At 46.0% G+C, this 26021-nt stretch overlaps 1 protein-coding gene across 7 annotated transcripts in view; it reads right to left on the reverse strand.

Annotated features, from left to right (window-relative positions):
- ADAM22 (ADAM metallopeptidase domain 22) overlaps window positions 1-26021 on the reverse strand; it is a 500813-nt gene that overhangs the window by 172807 nt on the left and 301985 nt on the right. For all 7 annotated transcript variants that reach the window (XM_063921513.1, XM_063921518.1, XM_063921515.1 and 4 more), the window contains exon 7: window positions 1687-1756. In XM_063921513.1, the coding sequence (XP_063777583.1) occupies window positions 1687-1756 (70 nt within the window). The remainder of the gene's footprint in view (window positions 1-1686; window positions 1757-26021) is intronic.

A 26021-nucleotide genomic window follows, 5' to 3' on the forward strand; every position in this document is an offset into this window, starting at 1 on the left:
AGCAGTGGCAGGTGAAAGAAAGTCTTGTCAATCAGCTGCACTGACAGGAGGGAGTGCTGCAGCTAGGCTACCTCTTCCAGCGTGGCTGGGGGCGGCGGGGTAACACGGCAGCAGCGCCCTCATCATCAGGCGCTCTTTGCAGCTGCGTACCCCGCATATGCAGTGGGCCGGCCCTGATTACACCCCTGAAACGAGCATTACACCCCTGACAACAAGCATGACACGCAGAGAGTTACACCTCTGGCAACGAACATTACACCACTGCCAACAAGGTCCATGGCTATGAGCATGACACCCGTGGCAACAAGCATGGAACCCAGAGCATGACACCCCTGGCAACAAGCATAAAACACCTGGCAATGAGCATGAGAACCCTGACAACGAGCAGGTAATTAAAAATTAATTAGAAGCCGTACTGTGGAGCACAATGTGTAATGGGCATTATGGTGTGTGGCATTACGGTGTGTATAACCAGCATTGCGGTGTGAGATAGAATGTGTAATGGGCATTACCGGGGGTGGGGGTGGGGGTGGGCATACTGTATCATGGGCATTGCGGTGTGTTATATAATGTGTAACGGTCATTACGGTGTGTGGCATAATGTACCATGGGTATTGCAGTGTGTGATAATATGTGTAATGGGCATTATGGTGTGTCGCGTACTGTATCATGGGCAATGCGGTGTGTGATATAATGTGTCAAGGGCATTACGGTGTGTGGCATAATGTATCACGGGCATTGCGGTGTGTGGCATAATGTATCACGGGCATTGCGGTGTGTGGCATAATGTATCACGGGCATTGCGGTGTGTGGCATAATGTGTCACGGGCATTGCGGTGTGTGGCATAATGTATCACGGGCATTGCGGTGTGTGGCATAATGTATCACGGGCATTGCGGTGTGTGGCATAATGTATCACGGGCATTGCGGTGTGTGGCATAATGTGTCACGGGCATTGCGGTGTGTGGCATAATGTGTCAGGGGCATTGCGGTGTGTGGCATAATGTGTAACAGGCATTACTGTGTGTGTCATATTGTGTAAGTGGCATTACTGTGTGTGGTATAATATGTCACGGGCATTACGTGTGTGGCATAATGTGTAAGAGGCATTACTATAAGGAGGAATAATGACAAATAATGTAAAGGGCATGAATCAGGATTTTTTTTTTTCCTTTGGTGGCTAATGTCTGGGCGTGGAGGTTGCAAAACTAGGGTAAAAGTAGTCTCTTCCTGCAATGCCACACCCCTTGCAGTGAGGCCACACCCTCTTTTTGGAGCACGGAGCGCGCTAATTCTTTACTTTTAATATAGCAATGGGAGGGGCGCCAGAAACTTTTTTGCCCACGAGTCCAGTCGTAACACTGAGAGCGCACCAGCAACCATTCAAGTACGGCTTTTGTTTCAAAAACTTTAGTAGCTCCTCAGGAGGTTTCATTTTTCTTGAGTAGCTCACACCCCAATTAAGGTTGGAGACCACTGCTCTAATGGTTAGCCAAGCCTCTGTGGCAGCTGGAGCCTGGCCACATCACTAAGGTTGGTGCCCTACCACTGCATTCCCCCGGTGGGCCCTTCATGCCCCAGCCCGACACTTACAATGCATGCACTTTGGATAAAAATGATTAAAGGAACATTATAGTAGTGAAGCGAATCATGTGACAATATGAAAGAAGCTACATGAGAACGTACCAGATGGGAGCTCGTCCAGAGGAAATTCTAGAACTTTTGATTTGTAAACAGAATGTAACTGGTAATCCTCCTATAACAAATAACAGAAAACATTTTACTATCCTGTTATATAAACACAAACACTTTCTTCATACAATTCCTCTCAGCAGGTAAATTGGTCTGTACGTGAGATTCTCTGTAGGTGCTTATTAACCCATGCCCAGCCAATAAGGTATACCTCCTGCCTACCAGTTGGCCTATGCAAGCTTGTGCTCCAGCCCTCATACCTATAACCCTGCAGCAGGGATGGAGCAGCTTTGGGCCAGTATTTCATGCTTTTTGATACCGTGAAGGATATGTTTAACCACCCAACAAGATATTCCATTTTTCACAGCAGACCCATACACTTGCAGTTTGCATGCTGCCAATATATATATATATATATATATATATATATATATATATATAGTAAATAAAGGAGTCTGCGGCACTCAAGGTCTTATCAAAAAGCTGATTGTTATTGAAACATCAAAACAGGGACATCGACGTTTCGGGGAATTCAACCCCTTTCTCAAGATGTGTGAAGCGTGTCATCTTGAGAAAGGGGTTGAATTCCCCGAAACACACTGGAGGCACCGGGGCAAAATCTGGACTACAAACAGAGTGCCGGGCTTATCTTTCAACATATATATATATATATATATATGTGTGTAGTATAGTATGCCGGTGGCCGGTCTCCCAGCGGCCAGCATACCGGCGCCGGAATTCCGACCACCGGCATACCGACAGCTGGGCGAGTGCAAATGAGCCACTTGCGGGCGCACTCTATCTGTTCTCCCTCCAGGGGTGTCGTGGACCCCCAAGAGGGAGAAAAGTTGTCGGTATGCCGGGTGTCAGGATTCAGGCGCCGGTATACTGTGCACCGGGATCCCAACAGCCGGCAAACTAAATACCACATATATATATATATATATATATATATATCCCATTTAGAAGATCTTCCTAAACATTGTGAAGTGCAATGTCTTATCTGTTCTTATTTCACAGCCATAAAATTATTTTATTTGCTAAGCTTTAAAACTGTTATTGGCCGCTTAGAAAAAAATGTATCAATCTGAATTTCAGATTGTTTTCACTGTCACGTAAACACAGATATGTCCTCATACACCTCTACCGCAGTCACCCCAAACAGCCCCTCTCGGCACGCCAGGTAGTGTGATACTGTTCTAGCATTGGGTGACTTTTTTGCATCTTTTTTGGCCGAAAATGCATCTCAGTCGAAATGCAATGCGACTACGATGCACGAGGACACTGTGCTGATTCATTTAGTATGCGATACTTGTATACTGTGTGCGACTGATGGTGGAATGTAATGATGTCCGAATTTGTTGGAGGCGCGGGATGTCGGCCGAACTCGGGCGTTTTTATTAAAGCAGCAGTTATTTATAAGGCATGGTTATGCCTTGGAAATGACTGTCGCTTAAAAAAAAAAAAAGTCCAAGTTCGGATGGCATCCCGCACCTCCGGCAAACAGTAAACTTGGACACCATTACATGCAGTCTCTGAATCTGTACACAAGGTGATACAATGTAGCAGCTGCAGCTTTTCCCCAATACAAGTTCTGCTTTGCTCCGTATACAGACTCAGCCACACACCATATACAAGTGTCATATATCACATTATTCAGCACAGTCTCCTGGTGCGTCCTAGTCACATTGCGTTGCGACTAAGATGCGTTTTCGTTTTAAAAGGACACCCGACATTAGCAGAGCGGCACAGGATCTGGCAGCTCACTCACGCCAGGCATCTCACGCTGCATGGCGTACTGGGACTGGATGTATTAGGACGCATCTGTAGCACAATAGTGGTCATGGAAAGGACCTTATTTCCCTGTATCACATGGTAACAGACCACCACTAGCTATTTCCTGAAGAAGGGCCTCTCTCTAATAATTGCCTCACTTATTAGCTCCACCTTTAATGTGTTTCTAAATAGCATTTATTGTAAAGCTTCTATTTTATTTGGATACGTCCATAAGAAAAGAAGGCATTAGACATTTATTATGTGAGTTACCAGTATATGACAATACATCATTGCACTTTGTACCTTGATATCAGGCCCAGCACTGGTAAGTCAGCAGTTTTTTTACTAATGGTGTAAATTGTGTCTACCGACATTGAATTCCCATAGCATTCTCAGAGTATTGCAATTACAGAAAAAACGGTTAATACCCATTATGCACAGTACTCTTAATGAGTACCTGACAGCTGATTGGTTGCTTTTAAATATAAATGACTTGTATATCTCAGTGTGTCGGTCCAAAAAGTTGGCCACTCCATAGCAACATATAATAAGGGTTATCAGATTTTGCCTGGCACATGATGACATCTGACAGTGTCGGCAGTCGTCGTCCAACAGCATTACCTGCAACGCACAGGGTTTAGGTACAGGCATTGCGTGTGGCCAAATAAAACAGGAGGAGGTCGAGGGTGGACAGGCACTGCTGGACTATTACCCAAATTATGCTATGAGTCTCAGCAATTCTGATTTCCTCCCCATGAAAAGGAGATTTAGGGTAGACTTACCATAGTTAAATCTCTTTCTGCGAGGTACACTGGGTTCCACAGGGAATACATCGGTGTGTAGAGATGGATCTTGATCCAGAGGCACCAACAGGCTAATGCTTTAGACTGTCCCAGGATGCATTGCGGGGCCTCCTCTATATAACCCTGCCTACAGGCACTGTGAGCTCAGGTTTAGTTAACCAGTCCAATGCAGAAGCAGGTAAAAGAGAAGGCAGATGTTAGTCACATAGAACCACGCTTTTATGACAGGAGAAGGGACTAGCGGCTAATGCCATACAAACCCAAAGAAGCTAAGTGCGTCAGGGTTGGCGCCCTGTGGAACCCAGTGTACCTCGCAGAAAGAGATTTAACTATGGTAAGTCTACCATAAATCTCCTTTTCTGTAGCGGGGTACACTGTGTTCCACAGGGAATACATCTGGGAAGTCCTAAAGCAGTTCCTCAAGAGAAGGGATGCACCTTAGCGGGTATGAGAACCCAGCGTCCAAAGGAAGCATCCTGGGAGGCGGAAGTATCAAAGGCATAGAAACTAATGAACGTGTTCACTGAGGACCACGTAGCTGCCTTGCACAACTGTACTGCGGACGCGCCATGGCGGGCCGCGCAAGAATGTCCAACAGACTGAGTAGCAGCAGGAGCCGGGAGCCAAGCCTGCGCATAAGCTTGTGCAATCACCATTCTAATCCATCTGGCCAAGGTTTGCTTATTCGCAGACCAGTCACGTTTGTGGAAACCAAAAAGTACAAAAAGGGTATCTGACCTCCTGATAGAGGCAGTCCTTTCCACATAAACATGGACAGCCCTTACCACATCCAAAGACCGCTCTTTGGAGGACAAGTGAGAAGAGATGAAGGCCAGAACCACAATCTCTTGGTTAAAGTGAAAAGATGACACCACCTTAGGCAAATAACCGGGACGAGTTCGGAGAACTGCATGGTCACGATGAAATATCAAAAAGGGTGGACAAAAGGACAAAGCGCCCAATTCCGATACCCTTCTGGCAGAGGCAATAGCCAATAAGAAAAGGACCCTGACTGTAAGCTACTTAAGGTCCACTGACTCAAGAGGTTCAGATGGAGACTCTTGCAGGGCATTTAAGACAACAGACAGATCCTATGGAGCCACAGGAGGGACATAGGGAGGCTGAATCTGCAGTATACCCTGAGTGAATGTATGGACATCAGGAATAGACGCAAGTTTTCTCTGAAACCACACCGACAAGGTAGATATGTAAACCTTGAGGGAGGCCAGACGAAGTCCTAAATCCAGGCCTTGTTGCAAAAAAGAGAGAAGTTTGGAAGTACTAAACTTGTAAGCATCGTAATTCTTAGCAGCACACCAGGTGAAGTAAGAATTCCAGACCCGATAATAAATCCGTGCAGAATAATAAATCCGAGCAAAAGCCGGTTTGCGGGCCTTTAGCATAGTGTGAATAACCACCTCGGAGAATCCTTTGGGACTCAGGAGTAAAACTTCAAGAGCCACGCCGTCAAAGCCAGTCTGGCCAGGTCCGGGTAGACACAAGGGCCCTGAATGAGGAGGTCTGGGCATTGAGAAAGTAGAAGAGGACGCTCTAGACGCTCTATCTATAGACCTTGTAGTTCTGAGAACCAATGCTTCTGGGCCACGCTGGAGCAACTAGAAGTAGTATTCCTCCTTCTTGCTTGAACTTCCGTAGTACCCTGGGCAGAAGTGACACTGGAGGGAACACGGAGGGCAGCCGAAAGTTCCATGGAATTGCCAGTGCGTCCACGAACGCTGCTTGAGGATCCCTTGTTCTTGATCCGAAGACCGGAACTTTGTGATTGTGTTGTGATACCATCAGGTCTGGTAGACCCCACTTGTCCACTAGGAGTTGAAAGATTTCCTGATGAAGATTCCACTCTCCGGCATGTACGTCCTGGCGACTGAGGAAATCCGCTTCCCAGATGAGGACTCCCGGAATGAACACTGCCGATATTGCTGGCAATGGCGTTCCGTCCAACAAAGAATTTTTGACACTTCCATCATTGCCATGCAGCTTTGAGTGCCGCCTTGATGGTTTATGCATGCCACCGTGGTGGCGTTCTCTGATTGTACTTGAACAGGCCTGTTCTGAATCAGAGGCATGGCAAGAGTCAAACCATTGAACACTGCCCGCAATTCCAGATTCTTTATTGGGAGGAGAGATTCCTCCTTGGTCCAGCGACCCTGGAGAGAGTGTTGCTCTAGCACCGCACCCCAACCCTGCAGAATGGCGTCCATAGTCAGCAGGACCTAGTTGGGGATCCAGAAGAGACGGCCCCTGCTCAACTGTTGTTCCTGTAGCCACCAGATCAGTGACAGACGAACCTCCAGAGTCAAGAAGATCATTTGAGACCTGATCCGATGAGGCAGGCCGTCCCACTTAGAAAGGATTAACCTCTGCAGAGGGCGGGAATGAAATTGAGCGTATTCTACCATGTCGAAAGCCGACACCATGAGGCCTAGAACTTGCATCACCGAGTGTAGCGACACTCTTGGGTGAGAGAGGAAGTATCTGATCCTGTCCTGAAGTTTCAGGACTTTCTCTGGAGACAGAAACAGTCTTTGGCTGTGTGTGTCCAGCAGTGCCCCCAGGTGCACCATGCTCCGAGCAGGGACCAGTGAGGACTTCTTCCAGTTGACGAGCCACCCGTGGGCTTGTAGGAAGTTTACCGTCAGTTGTAGATGAAAGAGAAGGACATCTTGGGAGTTCACCAGGATCAGCAAGTCGCTCAGATATACGGCAGGATCTTGATTCCCTGACGACGCAGATGAACCGTCATCACGGCCATAACCTTGGTGAAGATCTGAGGGGCCGTGGCCAGTCCAACAGCAGAGCCTGGAACTTATAATGAAGGTTGCCAATAGCAAACCGCAGATATTGCTGATGTGATATGGCAATAGGTATATGCAGATAGGCATCTTGTATATCTAGGGATACCATATAATCTCCGGGTTCCATGGCCAGTACAATCGAGCACAGCGTTTCCATACGGAACTTGGACACTCTCACAAATTTGTTCAGTGATTTGAGGTTGAGTATAGGCCGGAAAGACCCATTGGGTTTCGGGACTAGAAACAGGGTCGAGTAGTATCCTCCGCCTCTCTGGGACAGGGGTACCATCACTACCACTTCTGTATCCAGGAAGGAACACACAACTAGGTGTAGAACTTGCGCCTTCAACGGGTCCGAAGGGATAACCGTCGTTCAGAACTGGCGGTGGGGACGTCTCTTGAAAGAGACTGCGTACCCGTGAGTGAAGACTTCTCGCACCCATGCGTCTGAAGTGGTATTTAACCAGATCTGGGTGAATTGCAGAAGTCGGCCTCACACCCTGGGATCCCCCAAGGGGAGGCCCGCCCAGTCATGCAGCAGGCTTGTCGTGTTTAGAAGCAGGCTGACGGGCATCCCAGGATTGTTTTGCTTTGGGCTTAGTGGTTTTGGGAACACGAGCTTGTCTCGGGTATGCCTGACCTTTTGCTTTCCCTTGAGGTCGAAAGGAACGAAAAGTGGTACTCTTTGCCTTCTGTGTTGAAGGATTAGTATTTGGGAGAAACGCAGTCTTAGCAGCCGCTAAGTCACAATCTTATTCAGATCCTCCCCAAATAGGATGTCTCCCTTAAAAGGGAGTACTTCCAAGGTCTTTTTGGAGTCCAGGTCCACCTTCCATGATCTCAACCACAGAATTCAGCGAGCCAGGATGGACATAGTCGACGCCTTGGCCGCCATCACACCTGCCTCAGAGGACGCCTCCTGAATGTAGTGGGAGGCGGTGGCAATATGAGACAGATATTGTCTGGCAGTGTCAGATACAGTATATCCTGAGGCAGCTCTTCCTCTATAGCCTGAACCCATGCTTCAATTACTTTTGCGGCCCAGGAGACAGCAATAGTGGGTCTATGTACAGCACCTGTAAGGGAGTAAATAGACTTCAAGCATCCTTCGACACGTTTATCTGTCGGTTCCTTCAGTGAGGTGACAGTTGTGACAGGCAGAGTAGATGACACCACAAGACGGGTGACATGGGAATCCACCGGCGGTGAATTTTCCCACTTGTTATACAACTCAGCGGAGAGGATAATGAGCCAGCAAATTTTTAGACAGGGAGAATTTCTTTCCTGGAGAAGACCAGGGTTCCTGACGTATGTCTACCAAATGGTCAGAATGTGGTAAGACTACTTTAGTTACCTTCTGACGTTTACATTTATCCGACTTCTTAGACGCAGTAGTGGGATCTACATCATCATCGATTTGTAGAATCAGCTTAATAGCCTCCACTAGGTCAGGGACATCAACTTGCATTGTAGTTTCCTCGTCAGAAGCGACTGTATCTGTGTCTGATGCATCAGTATACTCCCCATCCTCATCAGAAGTATCATCTGAGATATTAGTGGATTGTGAGGAGGAGGCTGCCCGCTTAGATGACCCCTTGAACGTAGAGGGACGTGAGGTAGGTTTTTGTCATATGGGGCCTAAGGCGTGTCACAAGCGTATTAAGCATATTTGAGAACGCCGCCCAAGGTGGCTCCTGATTGGTTACAGGAGCAGTGGACTGGCTGGGAGATGTATGGCACATATTACACAGACCATCCTTCAAAACTTCACCCTCAGGCAAATCCTTGGTGCATGTGCTGCATGATGCAGGAGCATCCACGGATTTCCCGCCCTTTGTGGTAGATATTATAATGAATGTAACCTTAGGGCGGAATAGTACGATATAGCCAGACAAATATAATACCTGCAAATTAATCCCCCATTTATGTGTCAGAAAATACAACACACAAGCAGAGAATAAATGCTGTATGAGGTGACTGAAATACACAGTAAAATACACTAAACTGTAAATACTGCACAGCACTATATAGTAGTCCCTGACGCACCTAGTCCCCTAGGGTACAGAATACAGTGACAGCTATAGCTTGTGATACACTGAAAGTGAAATTCACACAGCAGATACAGGCACACACAGTTACAGTGACAATGCAGATAATTATTTTAGTCAGACAATAAAACTGCACTGGACTAGTGTATATATATATATATATATATATATATATATAAAACAATGCGCGGTTTGAGACCGGATGTATATATCAGAATACTTGTACAATATATTCTGGTAGAGGTACACTTGTTCTTAACAAACGCTGTCTTAAAATGACATGTAGAATACTTAAGACCTTGCCCTGCAGTCCCGGAGACCAGTCGCAGCTAATGTGATAAGTTGGCGCCTAAAGTCTCAGTCAGGGAGAGTGTGAGGCAGCTCCAGGGCGGGAACACCAGCAGTAGAAGGCGCCCGGATCTGGGGGAGGGGCTACAGGTCAAGTGCCGTATCCCCTATGCTGGTCCTCACCACCGGGTACTATGGAACCTTATTAATTAACAACGGATAATGTATTATCCGACCTGTGCTCCCCTGCCCTGGTGGATATAGTGGGGTCCCTGCACGGCCACAGTGTCCACGCCAGCATCACAGTCAGTCTCCTTAGACCGCGACCAGAACGCGATTTAATGGCGGGTCCTGCCTGGGGGACCCTCTTACCTCCTCCCTTAGAAGCAACCACGCGATCCAGGAGAGCATCTGCGGTGGTGTGCCTAGGAACCGGAGCGCCTCCGCCGCAAGTACCCGGGAACAGAGACAGCGGGAGTATGCAACGCCACTTGGGAGGTGATGGAGCCGCAGCACAGTATGTCACACTGACATATGAAGTGCTGCAGCCCTTGAAGTCTTCTAAATAGATTTTCAGGGCTACCTTGCGCAGCCTCCCCTGTTAAGTGACCTGCTTACGCAGGCACCAAGTCTAAAACTGAGCTCACAGTGCCTGGAGGTGGGGTTATATAGAGGAGGCCCCGCAATGCATTCTGGGACAGTTTAAAGCTTTAGCCTGTTGGTGCCTCTGGATCAAGATCCATCTCTATACCCCGATGTATTCCCTGTGGAACACAGTGTACACCGCTGCAGAAAGTATTCATATCATTGAATAGTTTAGGTATATTGAAAAAGTGAGGGTTTTTTTTTTGTATGTTTTTCTCTGTGTAAAGATATAGGGGGTAATTCCAAGTTGATCGCAGCAGGATTTTTGATACCAATTGGGCAAAACCATGTGCACTGCAGGGGAGGCAGATATAACATGTGCAGAAAGCGTTAGATTTGGGTGGGTTATTTTATTTCTGTGCAGGGTAAATACTGGCTGCTTTATTTTTACACTGCAAATTAGATTGCAGATTGAACACACCACACCAAAATCTAACTCTCTCTACACATGTTATATCTGCCTCCCCTGCAGTGCACATGGGCCCTCATTCCGAGTTGTTCGCTCGGTATTTTTCATCGCATCGCAGTGAAAATCCGCTTAGTACGCATGCGCAATGTTCGCACTGCGACTGCGCCAAGTAACTTTACTATGAAGAAAGTATTTTTACTCACGGCTTTTTCTTCGCTCCGGCGATCGTAATGTGATTGACAGGAAATGGGTGTTACTGGGCGGAAACACGGCGTTTCAGGGGCGTGTGGCTGAAAACGCTACCGTTTCCGGAAAAAACGCAGGAGTGGCCGGGGAAACGGTGGGAGTGCCTGGGCGAACGCTGGGTGTGTTTGTGACGTCAACCAGGAACGACAAGCACTGAAATGATCGCACAGGCAGAGTAAGTCTGGAGCTACTCTGAAACTGCTAACTCGTTTGTAATCGCAATATTGCGCGTACGTCGGTCGCAATTTTAAGAAGCTAAGATTCACTCCCAGTAGGCGGCGGCTTAGCGTGTGTAACTCTGCTACATTCGCCTTGCGAGCGAACAACTCGGAATGAGGGCCATGGTTTTGCCCAATTGCTAACAAAAATCCTGCTGCGATCAACTTGGAATTACCCCCATAGTTGGCTGCCTTATTGGTATGTAATGTCTGTTTTTCTAAGCTAATTTATGGCCTTAGCTTAAAGGGGGATTGTATTGGGTGGAGTTTGCAATCATTGCATTCACATGGATATTGTTCCTATTTAATGTCTAGTATACGGTTGGATAGCCATCGGCTGGTAGTGCTGACATAAAAGTGTTATTATAAAAATAGTGTTATATCTGCGTTAAACCGAAGGAAAACAGAAGGGAAACATCAACACACCAACACTACCACAAATGGTCTGCCTTAATGCCTCAAAAGTATGCAATTCATCTTATGCATATTATCTGATTTTACAAACCTATGAAAAGGCATCCCAAATCTGCTCACTACAGTTCTCTCTTATGCAAACTTATGTATGTTTCTTGATGTAATGATTTCTTGTAAATGTCATTGCATGTGTGGGGAAGTTGCTCGGTGAAACAGTTTATTATTGCATACTGACTGGTGTTTACCTCCTTTGAACATTTACCCATTGTGGCCAGGTGTACTATATCTTTATATTTAGTAAGGTGTAGTCATAGTGTAAAGGACAGAGTATGATTACTGATTAGTAAAAGAAAACAAATACTGAGCAACATCCCCAAACAGGTAATTTCAACTTTAAACTTGTCATTTATTTTGTATGCTCTGGACATGGCTACTAATAACAAATGCACAGACAAAATTCTTAAAGCTATGTCTGCAAATGCTAGGAGCTTAGGAGACAAAATTCCAGAGCTAATTGCGATAATGACAAGGGATAACCTGGATTTTGTGGCAATTACAGAGTCTTGGTGCAATGAGAATCATGACTGGGACTTAGCTATACCAGGATACAATTTATTTAGGAAGGATAGAATAGGAAGAATATGAGGAGGGGTAGCAATGTATGTGAAAAAAAGCATAAATGCTACTTTAATACAAAATATTAAAGCCAAAACTGAGGCCCTTTGGGTCACCATAGAAACTGGGAAGAAGGACATTATTCGCATTGGGGTGATCTATAGACCACCAGGCCAGGGGCAGGATTTGGACAGGAACCTATTGCTGGACATCTCTAAAATGACTTTAAAGGGAGAAGTCATAATCATGGGAGACTTTAATTTACCTGATGTAAATTGGGAAGGGTCTTTTGCAAGTTCAGCTACAAGTGCCAAATTTCTACATTCCTTACAGGGAGCATCTCTCAAGCAATTGGTGAGGGAGCCCACTCGCAAAGACTCAATATTAGATCTAATTCTTACAAATGGTGATAGGATATCTGATATATATGTGGGTGAGCACCTGGGATCCAGTGATCATCAAGCAGTATGGTTTAGTATAAAGACAGGATCCAACTCCTGTCACACAAAAACAAAGGTGTTGGATTTTAGAAATGCTGACTTTGCAAAAATGGGGAGATGTTTAAGTGATTCATTGGCAGACTGGAGGAACTTGGAAGGAGTGCAGGAGAGGTGGAAAAAACTGAAAAAGTGCAATACTAAGTGCAACAGACCTTTGTATCAAAATGGCTAGGAAAAGCACCAGGAAAAGGAAGCCAGTGTGGTTCACAAAAGAAGTATCAACTAGTGTGAAAGCAAAAAAGATGGCTTTTAGGAAATACAAACAGACTCAAAATAATAACGACAAAGAGGTGTATCTGGACAGATGGAAGGATGCTAAGAAAGTGATCAGACGTGCAAAGGCAGAAGCTGAGGAGAAAATGGCCCAGTCAGTAGATAAAGGGGGCAAAACTTTTTTTAAGTATATAAGTGAAAGGAGAAAATCAAATGGAGGAATAATAAGACTTATGACAGAGAGTGAGCATTTGGTGGAGGGAGACAAGGCAATAGCAGATCACCTAAATAATTATTTTTGCTCAGTATTTACTACAGAAGAAGGGATGGGGCCACAGTTAAGTTGCAAGGACATTCATAAACATAAGGTAGATGAAAATACATTTACAGAGGAGAAGGTCCTAACAGAACTTTCAAAACTAAAAGTGGATAAATCAATGGGACCAGATGGGATACACCCAAGGATACTCAAAGAGCTAAAAGATGTGCTGGTTACACCTTTAACAGAATTATTTAACCAGTCACTAAATACATGTGCTATTCCAGAGGACTGGAAAAGAGCAAATGTAGTTCCACTGCACAAAAGTGGAAGCAAGGAAGAAGCAAGTAACTACAGACCAGTAAGCCTTACATCAGTAGTAGGGAAAGTAATGGAAAAACTATTAAAAGAAAGAGTAGTGGAATATCTTAAATCAAACCACTTACAGGATCCAAAACAGCATGGATTTACTGGTGGGAGATCATGCCAAACAAATCTTTTTTACTTTTTTGACTCTGTGATGAAAATAATAGATCAAGGGGGAGCTGTAGATGTAGCATATCTAGACTTTAGTAAGGCATTTGACACTGTCCCACATCGCAGACTGCTAAATAAACTTGAAAGCCTGGGGGTGGATTATAAATCAGTTAAATGGATAAGAACCTGGTTGCAGGATAGGAAACAGACAGTCGTAGTTAATGGAGTGCAATCTATGGAGGGAAATGTTACCAGTGGAGTACCCCAGGGATCTGTACTTGGTCCAGTTCTCTTTAATATCTTTGTTGGTGACATTGCAGATGGTATTGAAGGGAAGATATGCCTTTTTGCAGATGATACAAAGATATGCAACAGGGTAGACACACCGGGAGGGGTCAAACAAATGATTAATGACCTAGGTAGGCTTGAGAAATGGTCAAGAACGTGGCAACTACAGTTTAATGCTAAAAAATGCAAAATCGTGCACTTGGGTCTCAAAAACCCAAAGGCTAAGTATAGTATCAAGGGTACTATAATGGAAACTACTGAGGAGGAAAGAGATTTAGGAGTCATTATTTCAAGTGACTTGAAGGCAGGAAAGCAATGCAACAAATCAATGAGAAAGGCAAGTCAGATGCTTGGTTGCATAGGGAGAGGAATCAGTAGCAGGAAAAAAGAAGTGATAATGCCACTGTATAGGTCATTGGTACGGCCCCATCTGGAATACTGTGTCCAGTTCTGGAGACCATATCTCCAGAAGGATATAAATACATTAGAGAGTGTACAAAGAAGGGCAACTAAAATGGTGCATGGCCTACATCACAAAACTTACCCGGAAAGGCTAAAAGATCTTAACATGTATAGTTTGGAGGAGAGAAGGGAAAGGGGGGACATGATAGAAACTTTCAAATATATCAAGGGTCTTAACAAAGTTCAGGAGGGAAACATTCTTCAAAGGAAAAGAAGTATTAGAACTCGAGGGCATACATTGAGACTGGAGGGGGGGAGGTTCAGGGGAAATTTAAGGAAAAATTACTTTACAGAAAGGGTAGTGGATGTGTGGAATAGCCTCCCATCAGAGGTGGTAGAGGCTAAGACTGTAGGGCAATTTAAACATGCTTGGGACAGGCATATGAATATCCTTACAAAGAATTAAGGTTAAAAAAGGGTTGAGATTGCCTAAAGGATAAAATAAAAAAGGGGCAGACTAGATGGGCCAAGTGGTTCTTATCTGCCGTCAAATTCTATGTTTCTATGTTTCTATCCCATATAGGTGTTCACACACACTGAGGCACACATCTATCACAGCAAGAGTTTCTGTAACAAATTTTGAGACGATCAAACTGAATCACAGGAAATATCGCACACACGGCTTTATGTCTGCACTGCACTACTGGACAAATACATGTACTGACAGTGTGTAAGCATGCATCTTACCGTGACATCAGTAAGATAAAGTAGCAGCATGGCGCAGGCAGGGAGCAAGGACTGACAATGTGTAAGCATGCTTCTTACAGTGACATCGGTAAGATAAAGTAGCAGCATGGCGCAGGCAGGGAGCAAGGACTGACAATGTGTAAGCATGCTTCTTACAGTGACATCGGTAAGATAAAGTAGCAGCATGGCGCAGGCAGGGAGCAAGGGCTGACAATGTGTAAGCATGCATCTTACAGTGACATCGGTAAGATAAAGTAGCAGCATGGCGCAGGCAGGGAGCAAGGACTGACAATGTGTAAGCACAGGGCCGTAACTACGTGTGTGCCAAGTGGGCTTGGCACACAGCGCAGTTGCCCTGAGGGTGCACGGCCAGCGGCATGTAATGAGTCAAATTGACTCATTACATGCCGCCTCTGAAGTCTGCGCCGTGCGCCGCCGCCGCACTGAGGAGGAGAGCAGCGCTGGGCAGCGGAGAAGGAGGGACGGGGACTGGGGCCGCAGCAGCACTATTTCATTGGTAGTAAGCGCTGCTGCAGCATCCCCCTCTCCTTCCGTATTGGCTGCCCGGCGCTGCTGTGGATGCTGCGATGCGGTTCCTCCATCCCAGCATCCACAGCAGTGCCGGGCAGCCAATACGGAAGGAGAGGGGGATGCTGCAGCGGCGCTTAATACCAATGAAATAGCGCTGCTGCGGCTCCAGTCCCCCTCCCTCCTCCTCCTTCTCACCTGCCTGCACCGAGGGAGCTGCACGAGGAGCCTGTCAGCGGGGAGATGGTAAGTATGTCTCTCTCTCTCTCTCTCTCTCAGGGGGACACCGTCTGCCATAATGTGTAATAAGGGGGCTTGGCTGCCGCAATGTGTAAAAAGGGGACCTGGCTGCCGCAATGTGTAAAAAGGGGGCCTGGCTGCCGCAATGTGTAAAAAGGGGGCCTGGCTGCCGCAATGTGTAAAAAGGGGGCCTGCCTGCCGCAATGTGTAAAAAGGGGGACTGGCTGCCGCAATGTGTAAAAAGGGGGACTGGCTGCCGCAATGTGTAAAAAGGGGGACTGGCTGCCGCAATGTGTGAGAAGGGGGATTGGCTGCCGCAATGTGTAAAAAGGGGGACTGGCTGCCGCAATGTGTTAAAAGGGAGACTGTCTGCTGTAATGTGTAAAAAGGGGGACGCTGTCTGCTGTACTGTATAAAAGGGGCTCTACCTGGTGTAGTGGCGCTACTGTGCAGCGTAATTTGAATAATGTAGACTACTGTGCACCGTAGTATGAATTGCTATTATTTTGTGGCCACGCCCCTTCCACATGAAGCCACGCCCCTATATATTTTTAACGCGCCTACGGCGCGCACTGCCCCTATCTTACATGGGGGGGGGGGCGCGCCAATGTCGTTTCTTGCACACAGCGCTAAAATGCCAAGTTACGGCACTGTGTAAGCATGCATCTTACAGTGACATCAGTAAGATAAAGTAGCAGCATGGCGCAGGCAGGGTGCAAGGACAGACAATAGGAAGATCATATCGCTATTCAGACCCATAACGCTTTCACAACCAGCACTGCCATTCTTTTGGGTGTGGTTCAATAGGTCGTCCAGAAATAGGTCAACAGCCAATATGTCGACACCACATGGTTGACACAGAGTACAGAATGTTGACAGGGAAGAAAGTTGACAGGGTCAATAGGTCAACATGGAAAACCTAGACTGTACAAAAATAAGAATTTACTCACTGGTAATTCTATTTCTCGTAGTCCGTAGTGGATGCTGGGGACTCCGTAAGGACCATGGGGAATAGACGGGCTCCGCAGGAGACTGGGCACTCTAAAGAAAGATTTAGTACTATCTGGTGTGCACTGGCTCCTCCCTCTATGCCCCTCCTCCAGACCTCAGTTAAGGAAACTGTGCCTGGAAGAGCTGACATTACAAGGAAAGGATTTTGGAATCCAGGGTAAGACTCATACCAGCCACACCAATCACACCGTACAACTCGTGATAAACTTACCCATTTAACAGTATGAACAACAACTGAGCATCACTCAACGGATGCCACATAACTATAAACCTTTATTAAGCAATAACTACATACATGTATTGCAGAAAGTCCGCACTTGGGACGGGCGCCCAGCATCCACTACGGACTACGAGAAATAGAATTACCGGTGAGTAAATTCTTATTTTCTCTAACGTCCTAGTGGATGCTGGGGACTCCGTAAGGACCATGGGGATTATACCAAAGCTCCCAAACGGGCGGGAGAGTGCGGATGACTCTGCAGCACCGAATGGGCAAACACAAGGTCCTCCTCAGCCAGGGAATCAAACTTGTAGAATTTTGCAAAAGTGTTTGAACCCGACCAAGTAGCAGCTCGGCAAAGCTGTAATGCCGAGACCCCTCGGGCAGCCGCCCAAGAAGAGCCCACCTTCCTTGTGGAATGGGCTTTCACTGATTTTGGAGAATAAGCCTGCTGAATTGTGTTACAGATCCAGCGAGCAATAGTTTGCTTTGAAGCAGGAGCACCCAGCTTGTTGGGCGCATACAGGATAAACAGCGGGTCAGTCTTCCTGACTCCCGCCGTTCTGGTTACATAAACCTTCAAAGCCCTGACTACGTCAAGCAACTTGGAATCCTCCAAGTCACGAGTAGCCGCAGGCACCACAATAGGTTGGTTCAAATGAAAAGATGACACCACCTTTGGCAGAAATTGCGGACGAGTCCGCAATTCTGCCCTGTCCATATGGAAAACCAGATAGGGGCTTTTACATGATAAAGCCGCCAATTCTGACACACGCCTACCTGAGGCTAAGGCCAACAGCATGACCACTTTCCACGTGAGATACTTTAGCTCCACTGTCTTAAGTGGCTCAAACCAGTGCTGAATATGCAGCACTCCCTTAACAAACGTCTGAACCTCAGGCAGTGAAGCCAGTTCTTTTTGAAAGAAAATGGATTGGCGCCGAAATCTGGACCTTTATGGACCCTAATTTCAGGCCCATAGTCACACCTGACTGTAGGAAGTGTAGGAATCGACCCAGCTGGAATTCCTCTGTAGGGGCCTTCCTGGCCTCACACCAAGCAACATATTTTCGCCATATACAGTGATAATGTTTTGCTGTCACGTCCTTCCTAGCCTTTATCAGCGTAGGAATAACTTCATCCGGAATGCCCTTTTCTGCTAGGATCCGGCGTTCAACCGCCATGCCGTCAAACGCAGCCGCGGTAAGTCTTGGAACAGACAGGGCCCCTGTTGCAACAGGTCCTGTCTGAGAGGCAGAGGCCATGGGTCCTCTGCGAGCATTTCTTGTAGTTCTGAGTACCAAGTCCTTCTTGGCCAATCCGGAACAATGAGTATTGTTCTCACTCCTCTTTTTCTTACGATTCTCAGTACCTTGGGTATGAGAGGAAGAGGAGGAAACACGTAGACCGACTGGAACACCCACGGTGTCACCAGTGCGTCCACAGCTATCGCCTGAGGGTCCCTTGACCTGGCGCAATACCTCTTTAACTTTTTGTTGAGGCGGAACGCCATCATGTCCACCTGTGGCAGTTCCCATCGATTTACAATCTGCGTGAAGACTTCTTGATGAAGTCCCCACTCTCCCGGGTGGAGGTCGTGTCTGCTGAGGAATTCTGCTTCCCAGTTGTCCACTCCCGGAATGAACACTGCCGACAGTGCTTGCACGTGATTCTCCGCCCAACGAAGAATCCTGGTGGCTTCCGCCATTGCCACCCTGCTTCTTGTGCCTCCCTGGCGGTTTACATGGGCGATTGCCGTGATGTTGTCTGACTGAATCAGCACTGGTTGGTCTCGAAGCAGATGCTCCGCTTGACTCAGGGCGTTGTATATGGCCCGTAGCTCCAGAATATTTATGTGCAGACTAGTCTCCTGACTTGACCACAGCCCTTGGAAGTTTCTTCCTTGAGTGACTGCTCCCCACCCTCGGAGGCTTGCATCCGTGGTCACCAGGACCCAGTCCTGTATGCCGAATCTGCGGCCCTCGAGGAGGTGAGCACCTTGCAGCCACCACAGAAGAGACACTCTGGCCCTGGGGGACAGGGTGATCATCCGATGCATCTGAAGATGCGATCCGGAGCACTTGTCCAGCAGATCCCACTGAAAGATCCTCGCATGGAACCTGCCGAAGGGAATGGCTTCGTATGACGCCACCATCTTTCCCAGGACTCGCGTGCAGTGATGCACCGACACCTGTTTTGGTTTTAGGAGGTCCCTGACCAGAGTCACGAGCTCCTGAGCCTTCTCCTCCGGGACAAACACCTTCTTCTGGTCTGTGTCCAGAATCATGCCCAGGAAGGGCAGACGCGTCGTAGGAATCAGCTGCGACTTTGGAATATTCAGAATCCAGCCGTGCTGACGCAACACTTCCTTAGAGTGTGCTACAGTGAACATTAACTGCTCCCTGGACCTCGCCTTTATGAGGAGATCATCCAAGTATGGGATAATGGTAACCCCTTGCTTCCGAAGGAGCACCATCATTTCCGCAATCACCTTGGTAAATATTCTCGGTGCCGTGGACAGGCCAAACGGCAACGTCTGGAATTGGTAATGACAGTCCTGTACCACAAACCTGAGGTACTCCTGATGAGGTGGATAAATGGGGACATGCAAGTAAGCATCCTTGATGTCCAGAGACACCATAAAATCCCCCTCTTCCAGGCTTGCAATGACCGCTCTGAGCGATTTCATTTTGAACTTGAATTTCTTCAGATAAATGTTCAGGGATTTTAAATTCAAAATGGGTCTGACCGAACCGTCCGGTTTCGGTACCACAAACATAGTGGAATAGTAGCCCCTTCCCTGTTGAAGGGGGGGAACCTCTACCACCACCTGCTGGAGAAAAAGTTTGTGAATTGCCGCCAACACTACCTCCCGTTCCATGGGGGAAGCTGGCAAGGCCGATTTTAGGTAATGGTGAGGGGGCGTCACCTCGAATTCCAGCTTGTATCCCTGAGACACAATTTGTATAGCCCAAGGATCCACCTGTGAGCGAATCCACTGGTGGCTGAAATGCCGGAGACGCGCCCCCACGGCCCCTGGCTCCGCCTGTGGAGCCCCAGCGTCATGTGGTGGATTTAGTGGAAGCCGGGGAGGACTTTTGTTCCTGGGAACTAGCTGCATGGTGCAGCCTCTTTCCTCTACCCCTGCCTCTGGCAAGAAAGGATGCACCTCTGACTTTCTTGCTCTTCTGAGAACGAAAGGACTGCATTTGGTAATACGGTGCTTTCTTAGGCTGTGGAGGGACATAAGGCAAGAAATTTGACTTCCCAGCCGTAGCTGTGGAAACTAGGTCTGAGAGACCGTCCCCAAACAATTCCTCACCCTTATAAGGTAAAACCTCCATGTGTTTTTTTAGAGTCGGTATCCCCTGTCCATTGCCGAGTCCATAAGACCCTTCTGGCAGAAATGGACATTGCGTTTACTCTAGAGCCCAGCAGGCAAATGTCCCTCTGGGCATCCCGCATATATAGGACCGCGTCCTTGATATGTGCCAGGGTCATTGGAACAGAGTCCCTGTCCAGGGTATCTATCTCCTCAGACAGAGTATCTGTCCATGCTGCTACCGCACTACACATCCAGGCCGCAGCAATTGCTGGCCTCAGCAGTGTACCAGAATGTGTGTAAACAGACTTCAGGATAGCTTCCTGCTTTCTATCCGCAGGATCTTCAATTCATGTGATGGGGGAAAAGTCACTTCTTGCTTTTTCTCCTGTCAAAGTCAGAAAAATATCACTATGCACACTGCCATATTTGCACCTCATACATGTCCGCGCTGCGCATGCGTGAGCTCTCCCGTGCGTGCGCATACTCGCTGTTGCGTGCACCCGCAGGCGCACGGTATGCGCATTTACGGTAGAGTTTATGTGTTCGTAGCGTGCGACTCAATCGTTACATAATTTAACCATATAATGTATTTTATAAGTTAATATTCCCCTGAGTCCAGCAGGTATCAGTGGGTCTCAAATGGCTCTTTGACCTTAGAGATTCCCCAAACAATAGTTTGCATGTTGGGAGGGCTTCACAGCTTCATATGCATAGTTAAGCACAGGAATAGTAATTGAAGATTAATTGTATTCCAAATCAGTATCTTTCCCGCAGACGGAGTACAATAGCCTTTAATTACACTGAGCTTTGAGACTCAATGAGGAGGGCCAACACCTGTGTTTACGAATGGGTTAAGGTTTGTCTCCAGAAGAATGATTGCTGAGATGTCATTGTCTCAACTGAAAGTGGACATCATGAATATCGAACAAAACCCAGAGACAGGGTTTTGTTTTGTATTCGCCAAACAATAGCTCTCCAGAAGACAGGAATGTGTTAGTCATCACCCAACATTTTGCATAACCAAGCTCACATGCTCAGCTCCCTGATACAAGAAAGACACACTTCCTGTGGAAGACACACTTCCTGTGGTTGACACACCCCCACAGCTGGAATGCAGGTATGATATTATCCACTGGAAATCACAGGGCTCACTCACTCACACAGCTACCTGGCACCCAGCAGCATGGCGGCTACATCCCCAGGACTGACCTCCAAGCTAAAGGCTAAGTATTGAATTCACATGGCTAGATAAGGAAATATAGACAGATTGCTTTAAGGTCAATGGTGCTGGTTTAAATAGGATATTGTAACTTGTTTGTGTGATAGATCTGGGAATATGTGCTGGTAGCAATGGCAGGCTGATATGTGTGGTTACATTGTGATCTGGTCTTGTGATGAATATGCTCTGGTTATTGAGATACTGAAGTTGTTTGGAATGTGAAATTGAATAAGATGGTCCTAGGAAGTTGTTTGGAATGTGAAATAAGATTAGTTTGTTTGTAAGAAATGGCTGCTGCTGGGTGTCTTCCCCTCCCCCTTTCAACCATGTGTTGCAGTCTTTGGAATCATTGGAGTTTTCCCAAAATGGAGTCTAGCTTCTGTCCCATGCGGTATTGTAGGGTTGTGTATATAGGGACAGCCAGTATGGGTAAGCTCAAGTATTTTCTCCACAAAGATTCTCAGCATTGACTAACATGCGCAGCGATTGTTCCTCACATGTGTAAGCTTCACTGCAATCATATTGTCTGTATTGTTATGGTGAGCCATTTCTCTCTCTCTCTCTCTCTTCTCCTCTTTCTCCCTCATTTTTTCCCTTAAACGTAATTGTATTGTATTGTATTTCCTGTGTAGTTATCTGGTTAGTTAGTCTATGTTATATTGTAGTGTGTGACTTGTATTGTATTATTCTTTTGCAAGTATAACATTCATATAAGGCGTTAGACCCTAAGCACGGTATTTGTGTATTTCTTATAGTGTTAAGTATTCTCAGAGCGTCGGTGACGCTCGAACAGCTTTTAAATTAATAAGGTTACACGGTGTTGCATCTACACTCTACCACTACACAGAGGTTTACAGTATAAGTACATTCCTTAAGGTATAGTTATTCTAGTTTAATTCTGTAAGTATCTGCAATGCCTGTGTTCACACCCTGTGCACAGCGTCTGCGCATACCCTTGCGGTACCTTTTGCGCCAATTGCGTACTGTGTTCTTTAACCTTTAACGTGTTTTTAATAGGACAAATATTATATACATTGTCAATTGGCGGCTCCTCCGGTCTTCACATATCTGCACTAGGTAATTTTAGCAGACATTATCGATCAGCAAAGGGCGGAGAAGGTAGTATCCCTCGTTAAACCGTTTGGAGGTCGGGGATACTGCAGTGCTGACCAGTTAATTGTCTGCTTCACCTGGTAAGGAGTGCTGAGGGAATTCGGGAACTGGAAGGTAGGAACAGTACGTTATTGTCTTTGAAAATCTGTTTTTTTTAATTTCTATTTGGTGCCAACTACACACGCAGATTGGATGGTTTGTCTGTTTAAATAGGTTTAAAATTATTTTTAAAAGTTGCTGCATAGCCTTGATATAGTTTTTTTTTTAAACTCAGGCCTAGAATAACTTTAGGAGTTTGAATGATGACTTTCTTTGTGACAAGAGGCCGCATGGTCTGTCCACCATTTTGTGTGACCCTCATGGAGGTGGAAGGGGGAGGAGCAGCGGCCATTTTGGGAAGGTCAATTTTTTTTTTCCCCCTAAGCGGCTGATTTTCAGTTGACTCAGGAAATAATCAGCCATCCATTGTCAAAAAAGAAATCATCATTTAATGAGGTTTTTTTAATGCATTTATTTAATCTATATCATAGTCAATCATAAGTAATAGTGATTGGTACTTATATGTAATATCTATATGCGTGTGCTTACATCAATATATGTTATTAGATTAATTTAGAATTGCATGTTCATTTGTGTAAGTTTCACATCTCACCTTCCTGTTTGCCATTTGCATTGATAAACGTGCTAAGAGAGATTTGTCGCTATTTAAATAGTTAAAGTGTAAAAGTAATGCGTTAAGGGATAAAGTGTAAAGCACACACGCAGCTCTACCTAAAGGTACAAGGAGAGATTGGTGTGGGGTTCAGTAGAGGATCGAGGATCATCTACATTGATAAACGTGTACATTGTGTTATGGTGGACATTGGTTTTGTGTACACGTGTCTCTAACAAAGGGCTGAGACTCGCGTACGCAAAGGCCGACGCACACAGCGTAAATTACGCAACGGAGCGTCTGGGTACACCCACGTAACTCGTCACACGATAGTGTTGATTTTCAACAGGCGATAAATAGCGCAACAGGCTATAAATAGCGCAAATCTATTTTAATATCCGAAATTTAAATTAACAGATCCTTCTCCAAATTTACAACACATCTGGTCTAAAGAAAAAAAAAAATTCTGCGCAGAAATAGAAATAGAAACAAAAGTGTACATGTGGTGAGTGAGTGTTTGCAATTATATAAGTTTTACAATTTTGGGGATTGAACCACAGAAATCATCGAGTTCTCGTGAAGTACATACGTGTAAGTGACATACATGGTGGCTAGGGAGGCATCCCTTGTTAAACATATAAAGAGCATTAGAGTGTAGCAGACCAGGAGGTCATACTGTAACAGACCAGGAGGTCAGACCAGGAGGTCGCATAACAGACCAGGAGGTCCAGGTACAGCAGACAAGGAAGTCCGCTATAGAGTCAAGTAGCCCAACACCAAGAAGGGTTGGAGCGGAACCCATATAGGCCATAAAGCTCAGGCTGAAGGAATTCGCAGCTGCTGAATGTCGATTCCACTGGTCGCTCCGTACATAAGATTAGTTGCTTATGTACTGAACGATTGTACCGCACGTAATTGTGTGCATTAGTTAGTCTGACCAGTACCATTTGTGTACGAACCCGGTCATAAACACTATTTGTACATTCTGACGTGATTTGTGTAATTTTTTATTTTCTGAAGGGAAGTTCGCTGGTCACTCAGGAATTATCCAACAACCCCACAGTTACTGGAAAGGGTTAATGCTCTGCGGATCACACCCACATGTTCCAGTAAACAAAGGTTCATAGGGGCCCTGGGTCGAGTACGCCAGCACTATATCAGTGTGTGGGCGTATTGGTCGGCGTGGGCGAGTAAGTGGGGTACTCGGTAAACCACCACCGTCAGCCTATCGTGAACATTTTGGTTTTTTGTAAGGGTTCGCTGAAGACCTTGATATAAAGGTCAGAGGTAGAGCAAGCAACACCTGCAAATTATGGGGGCCAGTTGTTCAGGAAGGGGGCGATCAACCTCGGTTCGGGTTGATTTAGTGAACCGACCAATCGGGTCGGCAAGGTACGTAATGTGTGAAAAATACGGCTCACACACAGAAGTTTTATGTGATGAATGGGAAAGAATGACAATGCATGACGGGGAGAAATTCCCAAGAGTAGGTAGCTTCAGCCCAGAAGTGTTAATGAATTTAAGGAGGAGGATATGTCTCATTAAATCAGTAAAGAGACGGATCAAACATTATGATTGTTTAAAATTATGGCAACAGGAAAGTGAAATGCAAAGAAATTGAACTTACATATCTGACCCTCATCTTGGGAAGAGAGACATGGCAATGGAGAGGATTATGGTTGCAGAGAAATGGCACAATGTTGTACGATAAAAATGCACTTAGTAACTGTATTAAGAACGAAAGTAACAAATGTAATAATGTTTATAAAAATGAAAGTGTAAAAATCACAAATGTTAACCTGTGCAAGTCGCACCCCATGTCAAACTTCCCTCAGGAATACAAACAAGAAAGTGAGCCCAGAACGATGTCGGCATCTCTTCCAGAAGCCATCCTACAAGACATCCAGGTGGACGCGACCAAATCGGTAAAGGCAATAATCAAACCCCCTAACGGAGGGTCAGAAAGTTCGCTGGTTTGGAAGGAATATTGCATCACCGGAATGTTCGTTTGGAAGACTGAGAGACAGCACCTTAAGAACAACAAGACTAGAGAACTAATTATCGTAACAAGTTTCTCTCCCCCTCAAACTGTTTTCCTATACCCCCATTACAAATTTCTCCTTTTCTCCTCCTGTAAGATGGACTCGCCTCAAGAGACTGTGATCCGTGTTTTCATGTTGACCCTGATGTTGACCAGAGCAGTCTGTTTCGGTGAGAGTACCAGTGAGGTCGAGAAAGGATCCAGAATGGGTTTCTGATGACTGAGACGGAGATGTAAATTTCCAATAGCAACACAATCACCAAGCAAAGGCGAGTACCGGAAACGATCTAGCAGCCATGTTATTTGTAAACATTGTGAAGGATTGTTAGCTGAAAAGAGAACTGTATCTGTAGACTCTGTGACAGTGTAGTAGAGGATGGGTGCATCAAGAAATGTCAGTCCAGTTTTAACATTAACATGAACCGGCATCCATTGAGTAACTATCACTCCTTAGTGGGTAGTGTGTTAAATCAAACAGATTGTTGGGTATGCTCTCAAGTACCTCAAGGTCATAGCAAATCAGGGCTAGTACCATTTCCTTTAACGGTAGGGGAGGTACTTGAGCTAAAGGGTGGGAGACCGGTGGACAGGAGGTTTAATATCTCTAGTCCTCCTAGTTTGAAGCTCCACCAATATCATGTGGATAGATCCCTAATATGTTTTAACATTTCCAATCCCCGAAAGCCGGCAAATTGGGAAGTGTCATGGAGTAACCAAACCATGACCTTTTCACATAGAGCCGATAGAATGCCAACAGATACAGAACTTATACGCCACATAGCCAGTAGAGGAAAATCTTTCCGGTATATGTATACC

Source organism: Pseudophryne corroboree, chromosome 5 (genome assembly GCF_028390025.1).
Source record: "Pseudophryne corroboree isolate aPseCor3 chromosome 5, aPseCor3.hap2, whole genome shotgun sequence".
NCBI lineage: Eukaryota > Metazoa > Chordata > Amphibia > Anura > Myobatrachidae > Pseudophryne > Pseudophryne corroboree.